At 39.8% G+C, this 15,446-nt stretch overlaps 1 protein-coding gene across 1 annotated transcript in view; it reads right to left on the bottom strand.

Annotated features, from left to right (window-relative positions):
* EFHC2 (EF-hand domain containing 2) overlaps positions 1-15,446 on the bottom strand; it is a 155,525-nt gene that overhangs the window by 130,830 nt on the left and 9,249 nt on the right. The window contains exon 5 of the mRNA XM_041002940.1: positions 7,838-8,026. Within this exon, the coding sequence (XP_040858874.1) occupies positions 7,838-8,026 (189 nt within the window). The remainder of the gene's footprint in view (positions 1-7,837; positions 8,027-15,446) is intronic.

Here is a 15,446-nt window from a genome sequence, read left to right as displayed (position 1 = left end):
AGCTTACGACTTCACTTTCCCCAGTAACACTATCCTACCTTCTCCCTGGAAGGAAATAAGCCAAACCTTAAACAAAGGATGAGAGTTGATTTTTCATGACTGCTCCAAGCTGGGCATTGTTATCTTTATGCTGCTCAGTTTCCTTATCTGTCAAGTGAGAATAATGTGCCCAGTGAGACCAGGAGAGGCTGAAAATATAGCCAAGATGGAACCAACATGTGGCCTGATATTTTGTACACTGGTTGGGGTACCCATGTCCCATTCCAGTCAGAGTGCCTGGTTTGGGCACGCACTCCCCAGTTCTTCATTCCAGCTTCATATTAAAGGGGGCCCTGAGAGATAGTGGTGATAACTCAAATACTTGAGTTCTTGCTACCCACATGGGAAACCTAGGATGCATTCCTGGCTCCTGGTTTCATCCATAGCCCAGCACCTGAGCATTGTGGGAGGTTAGTCAGTGGAGGCTGGAGATCTCTCTCTCTCAGACACACACACACACATACACACACACACACACATTTTTCAAGTTTTTTTTTTTGAGGATTTATTTATTTGAAAATCAAAGTTATGGCCAAAGAGAAACAGACACAGATTTCCATCTGCTAGTTCACTCCATGTATGTTCATAATGGCTGGTATTGAGTCAGGCCAAAGCCAGGAAGCTTCTTCGGGTTTCCCATGTGGATGCAGGACCCACCTAGAACCTGGGCCATCTGCTGCGGCTTTCCCCAGGCCACCAGCAGAGAGCTGAATCAGAAATGAAGCAGCTGGAACAAGAACCGGTGCACACATGGGTGGCTTTACCTACTATATCACAACACTGGCCCCCAATTTTTTTTTAATTAACACTTTGTGGCATGTAAATTATAACTCAATACAGCTGATTTTAAAAATTGATGACTACCTAAATAAAGTTGATACAAATGAAGATTCAAATAATGATTTCCTAAAGGAACACAGTTTTCCTCCTGACTGCTGATTGTAGAGACCATTATATAAATCTACACATTAATAAGATTACACAAAACAATAAACTAAGTGGGCGGGAATGAATGCAGTACAAACTGGTAAATGCAAGCAAAGTTTGCACTTTACTTGGCAGTATTATATCAATGTTAATTTCCTATTTTCCATAATGTACTATGTTTATATATAATGATATTGGAGCAAGTTGGGGAGGAAGGTATACAGTAGGTTTGTATTGTTTTTGTAACATCTTGTAAGTCCAAAGCTACCTCAGCAGTATTTTTAAAAAAAAAAAAAAAAAGAACACAAATTAGGGCCTGGCGTGCTGGAGCAGTGGTAAAGGCCCTTGCCTTGCACACCCAGGATCCCATATGGACACCGGTTCTAATCCCGGCGGCCACGCTTCCCATCCAGCTCCCTGCCTGTGGCCTGGGAAAGCAGTCGAGGACGGCCCAAAGCTTTGGGACCCTGCACCCGTGTGGGAGACCCGGAAGAGGCTCCTGGCTTTGGACCAGCATAGCATCGGCCATTGCGGTCACTTGGGGAGTGAATCATCGGACGGAAGATCTTCCTCTCTGTCTCTCCTCTCTGTATATCCGCCTTTCCAATAAAAATTTTAAAAATAAATCTTTAAAAAAAAAGAACACAAATTAAATGGTCAGAATCCATGCTAACCCCCACCATCAGTATTACAAACTAATGAGCTGGTCATAGGGCAGAATCCTGCAAATATAAAATCAAGGAAGTTAAATATTTTTTATGTTTCAAATAAACCTGCAGCTGCTATAAATTCAGAGAGCAAAGTACACTAAGTAATCATGATTCCCATAGATTACAATTTCAAAACAAGCTATGGATCAGCCTAAATTTTAAGTCAACAAATTGAATAGTAACTGTTACTAATTCATAAACTAAAATGTCTGTTACAAATGACAAAGATTTTTTTGGTTAAAAAATCAGTGTGCCCGGAAGGAAGCCATCTGTAAGCCAAGGAAAGAGGCCTTAAGAGAAAGCAACTCTGCCAGGCACCTGAATCTTGAACTTGGGCCTCCAGAACAATGAGAAAAAAAAATTCCATTGTTTAAGAGACCCACTCTATATTTTGCAACACTACATACTAACGTGTTAAGCTATACTTGATATGCCATAAAATCTACCTTTTGCAAACATATAGTCCAATGACTTTTGTTAATTTTTTCAAGATTTATTTATTTAAATGTCTGATGGGAACAGTGACCAGGAGAGAGAGAGAAATGAGACAGACAGACAGGGAGGGAGAATCTTCCATTCTCTGCTTCACTCCCCCAAATGCATACAACAGCTGGGGCTGGGACACGTGGAAGCCAGGGCCTGGAACTCCAACCTGGCTCAGAAACAGAGTGGCCAGGACTCAAACGTAGGTTTTAGCATGCCAGTGTCACAAACAGTGGTTTCCTCTGCTGCACTGCAACACCAGCATACAATTTAGAACATTCTATCACTACCCTTGAAGTCTCCTCTCCTACCATCAGCCCAAGTAACTAATGATCTACTTTCTCTTATATATTTGTCTTTTCTAGAATTTCATATAGACAGTCATACAATATGGAATCTCATGTGTCTGACTTTTTAGTAGGTTTTTGAAGTCCATCCATGGTATGACACACATTAATAGCTCTTTTCATTACTGAAGACTTTCCGTTGTGTAAATGTACTCTGTTCGGCTTATTAGTTATCAGTGAATGAACATGTTGGTGTTCCCTAATTCTATTATGAACAATGACACTAGAAACATTCACACATAAGTTTGCTTGTTTTTAAAAAAATATTTATTTCTATTAACTTGAAAGCTAGAGTGACAGAGAGACAGGGAGATATAGAGAGATAGATCTTCTTTCATTCCCTGGTTTACCTCCTAGATGGAGCCAATAGTCACGGCTGTGCCAGGAGCTTGTTCTGGGTCTCCCAAATGGGTATAGGGGCCAAAGCACTTATATGTACACTGCTTTCCCAAGCCATAAGCAGGGAGCATGATCAGAAGTGGTACAGTCAGGACTCAAACCAGTGTCCATATTGGATGTCACCAGCACCTCAACCAGAAGCTTAACTTGCTAAGCCACAACACCAACCCTATACACACCAAGTTTTTGTGTGAGCATGTGGATGGGTACAGGCTTCCAGGCTATAGGACCACCCTCTACCGCTTTCCCAGGCCACAAGCCAGGAGCTGGATGAGAGGTGGAGCACCCGGGACATGAACCAGCACTTATATGGGACACCAGCACTTGCAGGCAGAGGATTAACCAATTGAGCCACTGTGCCAGGCCCTGCAAATGCTTTCTAAATTACACATATTGGTGTCTTATGAAATGGTGCTATGAAGAGTCAAATCATCTGAAAAGTATATAAGTCTATGAAAAGTTCCCATTTCAAATTTTGGAGATGATTTAAAGGTATAATATCTAACACATTTTCTAAGTATTTTCATCCACTCTGATTATATGTTATAACACTTCTAATTGACTTTAGGCAAAGTTTCAAGAATCTGTTTTGTATGTTTTTCTTTACTAATTGTATAAAACCCTAATGCAGTTGATTGCTCCTTAATCCCCTGCAGGAAGTTTTTAAATTTTGGCAGGTTCTGCGTGAGAAAGAGAAAAGCTGTCCCTGGCATCCAGAAGTCAGCCTTCCTGCTATTAGCAGCTGCGTTTCGTACTGCTACAACCTGGCCTGGTGTTTTCCTGCTAAACAACAATAATTTTTAAAATGTCCAACCTAGAGACAAATCCACTCAGTGATCATGGTGGCCCGCCAAGACCACTCCATAACTGCCTGTGAACACACATCTCAAATAACTATAGCCCAAGCCACACAATGCCAAACACCTCCCTCTCCTGGTTCATAGGAGTGATGGCAAGTCCTCTCTCAACCATAGCTGTAGTCTGCTCTCTCTGTAAATGCAGTTTAAGGTAGCCAGTCATAAAAGGTAACCCCTGCTTCCTGATAACACTCAATGCAGAGTAAAGCCTCCTTAAGCCCTCTCCCAAACTACCTAACACAAGCTCCAACCCTTTAATAAGTCTTTCAAACACCTGCTTCCTTAGCCATCCCATTCGGGGCATGCTTACCCTCAATGCCAGGGTAATAACCCTACTTGTTCAATTAGAAACAAAATGTAACCCAAGAGATCAAATTATCTTTATACTGCTCAAAGCATAAGGGTTTACACAGTATTACACAATCAGCTCACTACAACCTCAGTGTCAATTAATGCAAAGTTACTAAAACTCTAATTCTCTGGCCAGTAGCTCTGATTGTAATTATTATGTTTACAATAGTTGGGAAAACTGAAATACTATTTTTAAAATGGATGCATTCTCCCAAAACATCAACCTTTGTCAGGGCACTTGTAATAACAGAGTCATTTATGAAACAGCAAGCAAATTAGGGTAACTAGCAGCCATTGACAAATGAAAAGAAATGAGAGCATAATTGCAGAGTCTATATAAATGTGCTTAACATTCAGATAAAAGTCACATAAAAATATTGAATCATCAGAATATTTCTGACTATTGCAACAGTTGATAAAAGCTGCTCATGACAGACCATATATGACAACAATTACAATAAATCACAAACTGCTAAATGACAATTTTCAGTTAATAATAAAGCAGTAGGTAATTGGTATAATTAGAAATTGCTCTAGGACAGGAGATCCAGGGTCTGGGCTCATTCCTAGTATGAACAAGTTGAATGTGACTTTCTCAGGCCGCAAGCCTGGAGCTGGATGAGAGGTGGAGCACCCAGGACACAAACCAGCACCTATATGGGACACCAGCACTTGCAGGCAGAAGATTAACCAATTGAACCATTGTGCCAGGTCCTGCAAATACATTCTAAATTATACATATTAGTATGTTATGAAACAATGCCATTAAGAGTCAGAGCAAGTGAAAACTACACAACTTTATGAAATGGTCTCATTTCAAATTTTGGAAATGATTTAAAGATATAATATCTAACACATTTTCTAAGTATTTTTAAAACTTTGTGTTTTATTTTTATCTGTTCTGATTGTTTCATCTACTCTGATGTGCTCTGGTTATTGTGGCCATTTGGGGAGTGAACCAGTGGATGACACACATACAAAAGGGCCTCAGAAATCACCTCCCCCAGGCCCATTATACATGCACAGGGAAACTGACTCAAAGAAGTAAAATAATGAGACTGCAATTATACAGATAGTTCTTATGACACCATGACAAGAACCAGTGTCTCCAACCTGGCCCCTGTTGCACTTCCCTCTGCCAGTGAATGATTCCTCCTTTGAAGGCAATGCCCTATAGGTTTAGTTCTTACTCCTGGAGGCACTGGGATGACAACTAGAAATAAACAGGTGTGAGTGGCTTGGGCGGTGTTAGTGTCCTGTGTTCATACACAATTACAGAGTGGCCTTGTTTTTGTCTTGAGCTTTCACAGCCTACTTTTATTTACATGGTACAGGGAAATCACTCATCTTTGGGGGATAGATGATCAAGCAAAATAATACTAATAATAATTTCTTCGCTGCTTGCGTATCTTTCCCAGATGCCAGGGATTTTAAGCAAGTAGTACTGTGTCCTTCAATGGGAACATCACTGGCATTTGAAACAGGACAGTCCTTTCCAGTGTGGGGTTACCTTCCCCATGTTGTAGGTTGTATAATATAGATTTGACCTCCAGGAGCTCAGTGGCAGCAGCACCTCTCAGTCAGGGCTGACCTTAAGGGAAGCACCAAAGTTAAGGCCAAAATTCCATGCTGGAAACAAAATACCAAAACACAAAAATGTACAATAAAGATGGGATCGGTGGGCCCATCACAATGGGTCAATTGACTAATCCTCTCCCTGCAAGCACAGGGATCCCATATGGGTGCTGGTTCATGTTGTGGCTGCTCCACTTCTCATTCAACTCCCTGATTATGGCCAGGGAAAGCAGCACAGGATGGTCCAAAGCTTTGGACCCTGCACCTGTGTGGGGGACCTGAAGGAAGCTCCTGGCTCCTGGCTCCTGGCTTCAGATTGGCTCAGCTCTGGCTATTGTGGCCATTTGAGGGGTGAACCAGCAAATGGGACATCATTCTCTCCCCTTCTCTGTAAACCTGCCTTCCCACCAAAAATAAATAAATCTTAAAGAAAAAATGGATTTGGTATCAGCAAGTTTTCCTTTGGCTTCAGACTCCAATATGGCTCATGCAACATCATTACTGTCCCTGTTTTTATGTAAAACGCTTAGATTTTGCTCATTGTGATTTTTTGCATCACTGTTGATTTTTAAGACACTCTACTAAAACACTGTTTAACTTGATGCATGAATTTGTGGGAGCGCCTTAATTTCTGTAGCAATACAAGTGCCTCAGTCTGACTCTCTTCCTACTTCTTGAGACAATCCAAAACAGCTACCATACATTTCCAAATTCCTCCCGCAAGTTCAAAACCATCGAAATTGGGGTTGATTTTTCTCACCTAATAAATCTAGAGACAGCCCTACTCCAACGGTGCCTTCATAGGGTCAAGAGGCACCTACCTTCCCATTAGCTTTACTTCTGTGCCCAAGAAATTATCTACTAGTTCCAGACAGGAAAACAGAGTGCAAAGGGCAGGCAAATTCTGTCAGTGGAACCTAATTATTTTCATTAGAGAAAAGCAGTAACTTTCCTAAAAGCTCCTCCCAACTCACCCTTCACATAGCTATTACTGGCCAAAAGTATCACTTGGCCCACCTAGCTACAAGGAACCTGGCGAAGGGAATACTTTTAAGCAAACACATTTCCAGCCTGAATAAAACTAGTGTCCTGTCTGTAACAATGAAAGAGGGAATGAAGAAATGATTAGCAATGAAAAGTGTTCACTCTGGGGGCTGTGCAAGACAACAAATGCTGGATCTTTCTGGCACAAATAGCATTTTCTCTGCTTATTATGTAATGTCTTTTGCAGCAGAGTTGTTTTTTGTTTTTTGTTTTTTTTTTTTTTTTTTTGATGATCACTTTCGGAATCAGGAATAAAAACTGGAACATTCTTCTTAGTTTGGTTCCACAGAGGCAGAGTCTGAGACAGGGATTTTGGCACACGTGATTTCTTATAGACACAATTTTGGGACAAATCTATGAGGCAGTGAGGGGAACAGCAAAGGAAAAGTCAAGTTTAGCCTGGGCTTCATGCAGGAGGTGCTTGCAAGTCTGAATTACAGGACACAGTCTAGCCTTAAAAGCAATGAAATCAACCTTTTACCCTTTAGAAATCAGTCACTGGCTTCCTCAGGAAGAAGGGCCAGTGTAACCCCCCAGGTGTCTCCGGAAAAGGCACCTACCGTGAGCCAACAGCAAGTCTTCAGAAAGAACCACAAGTGTGAAGTGTTTGTCAGAGCGCTTGCCATAGCTGGAAGGTGGCAACACCACTCCTGGTGCAGAACTGGGAGGGCCCTCAGAACATCTACTGATTTTTAAGACACTGTCCAAGTATTACCTTTAGTGTAACCTTAGATGTATCACTAGGATTAGAAACACTAGGTTACTTATAATATCTAATTCAATCTAAATCTATGTAAATAGTTGGTAAACTGCATTGTTTAAGGAATAATGACAAGAAAAAAATGTCTTCATGTATTCATGACAAATGCAACTTTTCTTCCCAAGTATTTTCAGGCAAAAGTTGACTGAATCCATGGTTATAGAACCCATGCACACAGCCATTAATTTTTGTCAATTACAAGGAGAAAAAGAGGGAGAAACACTAAAAACTACAGGCAATAAGTATAAAAAAAAAAAGGCACAAGGAAGGAACTGTTATCATCTCAAATCTACTTAGTATATTGGAAACATTTAAGACTGCATTTCTTCCAATCTCACGACTTACCTGTTTATCAAAAGCTGCCCAGGACGGTTCATCGCTTCCGTCTCCTTTAGGATAAGCAGTGTATTTAGGCTTCAGCTTTTGACCAAGACGTGTGTCTCCACCTAATCCAGGTGTTGCTTCACTGAGCAGCAGAGGAACATTATTGCAAAAGTCCCAGTGGTGGGTTTTGTGGAATTTCTCCTTTCCCACCTAGGTACAACATAAAATGGTCAGAGTTACTCTTTATGACTTTTATTTGTTTTAAATTTTAAACACATTTTCCCATGATTTATCTTTCCCATCCCCAAATGCCATGTACAGTGGCAAATAATTAGGATCAATCTTCATCCATAAAGCTGTTACTGCATTTCAACATCAATTTATGCTAACAAACTCAAAACTTTGAAAAGCAGGAAGAATAAACTTCATGCTCCATGCTATTTAAAACATTTAAAAATAGCCATTACTGCAAGTGAACATTTAGAACATTAGCTTGCTAATTAGTCTTTCCCACTTATTTGCCAAGAATGTAAACTGAAATACAAAAAAAAAAAACAGAAAAAGAAAACTTTTACTTAAGAGTAAAAATGTAATTCTATTCAACTGAAATCTTAACATTTCACCAAAACAGAGAATAAAATCTTCTCCTCATTAAAATAAATATAATAGGGAATTCTTCACAATTGACATTCCGCTCTAAACTATGAAACTTTGCCTCCCACCTTTCCTGGGGGCTCTTGACAGGAAGAGAAAGCACAGCTGCTTGTCCCCCTGGGAGGAAAGAGATGGCAACACCTAGCAAGGTGAAAAAGCACAGAAGAGCCGAGTTCAAAAAATGGAATGCAAAGATCAGTTTATTCTGGTGAAAAAAAATAAATAAATAGAAGCCCATCCCTAATTTTCTTCCTAAGCCATATATTCATGATCTTTTTAAGTCTAACAACCTAGGGCACAAGGAGCCAGAGCAGTGTTTGTTACAGTAGTGTTTCTAAGAATGAGAAACTAGAAACAATGCAGATGTCTACTAACACTGAAAAAGGTACATCAACTGTGCTGTCTCTATAGATGGACTGTTAGTACGTAAGTATAAAATTATATGTATTGATACAGGTAAATCTCAAAAAAAAAAAGGTCAAGCAAAAGAAAATAGGCAGTAGCAAGGCAAATAAAATTAGATAACTTCAAATACTAAAAAACAAACAAAAAAAACTAAAAAAAACAGGAATATTAATGCATGGCTATTTTTCTGATAAGCAGCAATTTCAAGATTATATAACAGGCATATCACCTGATTTACAATAGAATAATATAATCTATAGTGAATATCTGTTCTCCCTACTGCCCTGCATAACAAATATTTCAGATACAACTGATCTCACTCCACCCCCTCAGAGTTCATAGCTTACTCTTCCCCAATAGCTAAATTCTGAGTTTACTGCTTTAAAGTTAACATTTGGTAAAGACTAAACAGAGCCAGGGCAACTGCCTCTGCCAAACATCATGACTTGGCAGGGCAGTCTGATGGAAGGGTCCAAAAGACCTCATTTTCTTTTGTGGGGAACCTGAAGAATGGGGAAAGGTCTGAATAGCCCTGGCTGGGGAAGCACAGCCATAACAATTGTCCTGGGCAGAAAGCAGCCCAGCTATAAAGGTAAGAAGGCAGGGGTGGCGTTCAAAAGACACTGAATCTTGTTTTAAACAGGTAGTATAAGGGATCACTGTGGCCACAATATAAAGAACTGAGCAGATTGGCATAGTCCAAGCAAGACAATAATGGCCTAGACCAGGTAAATAGATGTGCAAATAGTAGTGATGATAAAAGTATGCATGTATTTTGAAGAAAGAAAAAGAAACAATTTATTGATAGATTAGATGTATAGTGTGGGGCAGGAAGTGAGTTGTTAATGATTTCCAAAGTTTTGACCTAAGCAAGTGAAAGAATGGAGTTTTTGGTCCTAGGATGTGCAACAGTGGGAGAGAATCCTGATGAGAATTTTGGTACTAGGAGGCAGACTTGGAAGCTCAGAATTCCATCTGGAACATGTAATGTTTGAGATACCAGTCAAACAAACAAGTACAAATTTTGACAGCAGACATGGATATGTCAGTCTGAATTCAGGAAAGGTAAGGATGGATATAAAATTTTCAAAAACATCAATGAAGCTAAATATTTAAGTCTATAATACTGATCTAATAGTGCAGATAAGAAGTACAAGAATGAGACTTAAAATATTCCAATGTTAAGAAATCATGGGGCCCGGCGCGGTGGAGCAGTGGTTAAGGTCCTCGCCTTGCACGCCCAGGATCCCATATGGACACCGGTTCTAATCCCGGCGGCCCCGCTTCCCATCCAGCTCCCTGCCTGTGGCCCGGGAAAGCAGTCGAGGACGGCCCAAAGCTTGCAGACCCGGAAGAGGCTCCTGGCTTCGGATTGGCATAGTATCGGCCGTTGCGGTCACTTGGGGACTGAATCATGGGACGGAAGATCTTCCTCTCTGTCTCTCCTCTCTGTATATCCGCCTTTCCAATAAAAAAAAAAGAAAGAAAGAAAAAAAAGAAATCTGGCTATTGGACAGAATTAACAAAGGAGACTGCAAAGAAATAGCTGGTGAGATAGGAAGAAAACAAAGAGGGGTTAGTGTCACAGAAAATAAGAAAACATTTGAAGACCTAGGGTCTAATTACCTATAACAAAGACTACTGAGGCTTCAGACTTGATCCCTGAGCAACACAGAGGTTAGTGACCCTGACAAGCATGGGTTTGACAGTCACAGGGACAGAAATATCTTCTGAACCATATGGCTCTTTGAATAGCTCTGGGTAGGTATGGCAAGTCAAACTCTTAAGTTTGTCATATTTATAATTCTCTTAAAATAACCCAAGCTCAGAAAACTGTAAGAAATAAATATAAGAAGGTCTAAACATTATCTTCTCTTGAAGTCTTTTCTGACGGCTAGAGGCAGAACATTCTGTTCCCGCACAGATCTTCAAATAAACTCTTGACAGTGACTTAGCCTTTAACAATTCTTTCACTCGCTGGTTGTCCCCTGACTGCTGCCCCAGCTATATCACCAAGACCAGACACAGTGCTCAGAACACCATACACATACACAAATACCTATCTGTTAAATAACAGATGAGGCCCTGAAAAATGCACTAGTGGTGCTGACAGAAACAGGGGAACTCAAAATATTCATTCTGGTCATTTATTCAACAAAGGAGCTCTGTCTGTGTGCCCATAATTCCTACAGCCATCACTCTACCTGGCATACTATATTATAGTGATCTGTTGATAACCTTGTATTTGATGCTAGACTTACACTTCCTGAGAATGTGGACTATAGGACCTGGCACACAGTACATGTTCAGCAAGGATCTGGTGAATCACTAGAACACACACTGGATTAGCTCCAAGCAATCAGATATAATCACCTGGTCTATAATCTATATTGCCTGGCTTAGACCCTTTTAATAAAATATATGCACTTGGAATTCTGGGAAACTGAGAATGCAAGCAGGGAGTTATGGCATAAACTTGGAACCAGGAAGGGTAGAGGAAGAGATGTGGTATAGGAAGCCTGACATCCCCCTTCTGGCTTTGCCATTTATGGCCCATGTGATTCTACAGCAGTTATTTTATTTCTCTAGAAGCCTCTGGCTTTGCCCTCTCTATACTAAAAATAATGATAGATGTTTCATATAGCAATCATTAGCACAGAAGGGAACAGGTGAGTGTACCTGACGGTATTCATTATTTTCTTTAAGGATAACGTAATGCAATTGGCTTTTACAGAGAACTGAACTGAAGCTCCAATACGAAAGAACCAAGTACTATTTATCCCCTTAGTAGCCAATATGAGAGCTAATATTTCCTCTCATAAGCAGATTTTATAGAACATTTCTATAATTAATTTAGTGAACATTTTATATGATTTAATTTTCTATATTTGATTAAGTCACTCTGTAAAACTGTCTCCCCTTCATGATGTTATAGATCATAATAATATTTGTTCAATGAATATGCATGATCTCACTTATGTTCCTCAGGCAAAAATCACTTTTAACACTGTTTTTTCTTAGTTCCATGAAAGCAGGACCAGTCTGTCTAATTTTTCATTCAATACCTAGCACACAATCTGACAGCTACATAGTCAATAATTCTTGAACTTGACCACACCATCAGCCATTCTGAACATTAATTTTTTTGGCAACCCACTATAGCAACTAGCAGATCTTATGCATATGGATTTGGGCTACAAAAATGCAAAGACTTCTCCTATGGAGTAGCAGAAGTCATAGACAAATTCACACAGCACTGTGGTCTTACAGTGAGCCTTGAAGAATGCACTGAGTTTGTCTGAGCCAAGTCAAACAAAAGATACCAGAACATGTTGAAGGACTGGAACTAGACCCAGCTAGGGCCACCAGCATTTTAGAAACTAAAGTTGGAAAAGTTGATGAGGAAATCAACCCATAGCAAGCCTTAAACAGCAAAATCAAATACTTGAATAACATCTTACGAGGTGCCTCATTTCAGCTATTTCTTATTTTGAAGAACATTTCCTTCTTTCTTTCTTCCTTTCCTCAACAGGTAAAGAGACAGACAGCTAAAGAGTACTCCCATCTGCTGATACACTCCCCTAAATGCCCACAAAGGTCCTTTAGGCGGTGAACCTGCAGGTGGGAGGTGAATCACTCTCTTTTCCTCTCTGCCTTTCAAAAATTAAACAAACATGTAAAATAAAGTATGTATTAAATGGTCTATGTGTCTTAAAACAAGGAGTCTTCAAACTGTTTCAGAAAACGTGCCTTATCTTTTCACTCCATTTTTTCCATGAGCTTTGTGAAATAAACTCATATTCCCTAATTCCTTGCTAAATAAGCCAGATTTAATCTTTTTAAAGAATATTCTGAACATGAAAGAAATGATTACTAAAACCTCCCTAAAATTCTTGGCTTCTAAGTCATCAATTCACACATTTAAAGTAACAAAAAGAAAAAAACTCTTTAAAAGGCCAGTAATGCCAATTTGCATTGTTATTCTAATCAGCAGAGCATACAAAATTCCATGTTTGCTCTATTGAAGCATTCACTTAAAACGTTGAATTCAAAACATCATATATTATAAATGAATTGCTCATGGCTTTAACTGATATAACAGTTTATATGGCACCTATTAAAAATATCTTTGTCCCCAATACACACACACACACACCACAGAGTATACAAACTTGAGATCTCCCTTTATATCTTCTAGGATCACACAGACAACTGCCCATTGCACTAATGACTGTGACGTGGGGCTCAGGGTCTGTCCAAGGAAATTAAACAGAAATGTTAGCAAATGATAAACATAGGCATAAACTACCCCCAAACCAGTACTCCCTGGCATCTCAATTTCCAGGTTCCCATTGTTCTTATGATATTGTGGTTGTAAAAGGCATCAGGCTCTTATTGGTTCACGTTACATTAACAGCTGTATCACCACCCTTCCTTTACTACTTAGTTTCATCACATATTTGAATTGATTAATGAATAATCAGCAAGTTGTCAGAGCCACTAGAAAAACCATACACTAATTCCAACTCAGAAATGGGCTACAGGCAACAGCAGCCAGCTTTGTTGATTCACTGGTCATCCCCCTGTCAGAGCTCTAGCACCCGAATCTCTTGTTACTCTAGGCTGCCTTGCAAAATTTGACAACCAAAGGCCAAGGCAAGTAGAAGAAGACAAGGAGGTGGGGAAGGACCCAACAGCTCACTGGGGTCACCATGGCTAGAAACCCACCTGTGCAGATGCAAAATGTAATTCCTGTCACCATAACAGCTAACAATTTAGCTCTATTCTAAACATTTTAGAAGCATTAATCTCTTAATCCTCAAGGAAAATCTCTGAGTATGTGCTGTCATTATCCTCATTTTGATTCTGAGACACACAGAGTTGAAGTCATTTTCCTAAGGTCACTCAGTCTAACTGGTGAATCCAAGTGTGCAACATCAGGCTCTAATGGTTGTGCCTCACATTCTTCCTACTCTTAGAGAAAAGTAACAGATTTCCCCTGTTGAAGCCATCAGGGTTGAGCTTCCACTTTTGTTTTGGACAAATCTAATAGCAAAACTGACTTCTTGGGACTTGAAACGGAACAAAAAAATCAGAGCATTTGGATCTAGACTCAATGCCTTAAGAAGCAGAGCAAGGATTAGACGACACATCTGCAGAAACCACTCTATAGCTACCAGTTGTTACTGGAAAGTTGGAGACCAAAGACAGTTATCATTTGGTATTTCGATAAATATTAACACCATTTATTTTTCCAATTAGTTTTTGAGGTTAATGTGAAATTTAAGATCAAGTTATCTAAAGCTATCTCCTTAGATAGCTATTCCTGCTGAGGCCAGAGACTTTTCTACTTCTATTTCATAAAGAATAAGATGAGTTTTTATTCTTCCCTATCATATTTATTTCATGAATTTGCTTTCTCTTCTCTGTCCTTTGAGGGAAAAGAAGTCATTCAAGAGACACTGTGAACCTCCCAGAGAAAATAACAACACAATTGACAGCAGCTAGTGGGATTTTAGGGCTCCAGGCCCTAAGAGTCAGAAAGCTATCATTTCTTGCTAATAAAGTTAAATCATCCAAAAAATAACTCCAAAAGTGAAAAAAAAAAGTCACACCACAGAAAACCTCAAACAATTTTCAAGCCAATTTTCCTCTTTCCAAACTTAACTTTGGAAAAATATCATAATTGTGATTCAGAGTCTTCAATGTAATATAAGATTGATTTTATACATTTAAAAATGTATTCACATCAGTAGAGTAGGGAATAAAAAAAAAATCAATAAATCCAGAGAGACGTGCTGAACCTCCCCCACAACACTTATTTTTTTCTCTAAATAATTCAACTCAAGTTGCCAATCAATAAAGAGAATTCTAAAACCTTCCTCTAAAGCCAGCTAAAATCACTGGCTCATAGTAAATCCATTCCCAAATTCCTTCTCCTTTGCTGCTCTCCACTTAAAAATTCCAGAAAGAGCTCACTGCTGCATTCATCTCCTCAGCCTCTTTTTCAGAAGCTTTCAGGATTACAGTAAAGTTCTTTGTCCTTTTGAGACCAGAGATAGACAGAGATGATGCTACCTCTACTTAAACTCTTCTTGCCTTCAGATGTAAACATGATGGCTGGAGCTACAGCAGCCACATCAGGATGGTGGGCAGGACAGTGGGGAGGATTGCAGAGATGTCACCTGGGATACACTCAGCTTCCAAATATCTGCTAGCAGTCACCTACCTCCACACTGCCTGCTTTGTGGGGGGAAAATGAATCCTTACTTAATCCTCTGTTTCAGGTATTCCATTATTTAGAGCAGAAAACCCAGCTAGTGCATGCCATCGTTAAGAGCTGTTCATTACAGTTGGTTTTTTTTAAGATTTATTTATTTTGATTGGAAAGTCAGATATACAGAGAGGAGGAGAGACAGAGAGGAAGATCTTCCGTCCGATGATTCACTCCCCAAGTGCTATGCCAATCTGAAGCCAGGATCCAGGAACTTCTTTCAGGTCTCCCACACAGGTGCAGGGTCCCAAAGCTTTGGGTCATCCTCGACTGCTTTCCCAGGCCACAGGCAGGGAG

The sequence above is a fragment of the Ochotona curzoniae genome, unplaced genomic scaffold (genome assembly GCF_017591425.1).
Source record: "Ochotona curzoniae isolate NIBS_2020 unplaced genomic scaffold, NIBS_Ocur_1.0 contig_1274, whole genome shotgun sequence".
NCBI classification, from domain to species: domain Eukaryota; kingdom Metazoa; phylum Chordata; class Mammalia; order Lagomorpha; family Ochotonidae; genus Ochotona; species Ochotona curzoniae.
Note: the sequence above shows the minus strand (reverse complement) of the source record. Positions and strands in the feature narration are given on the sequence as shown.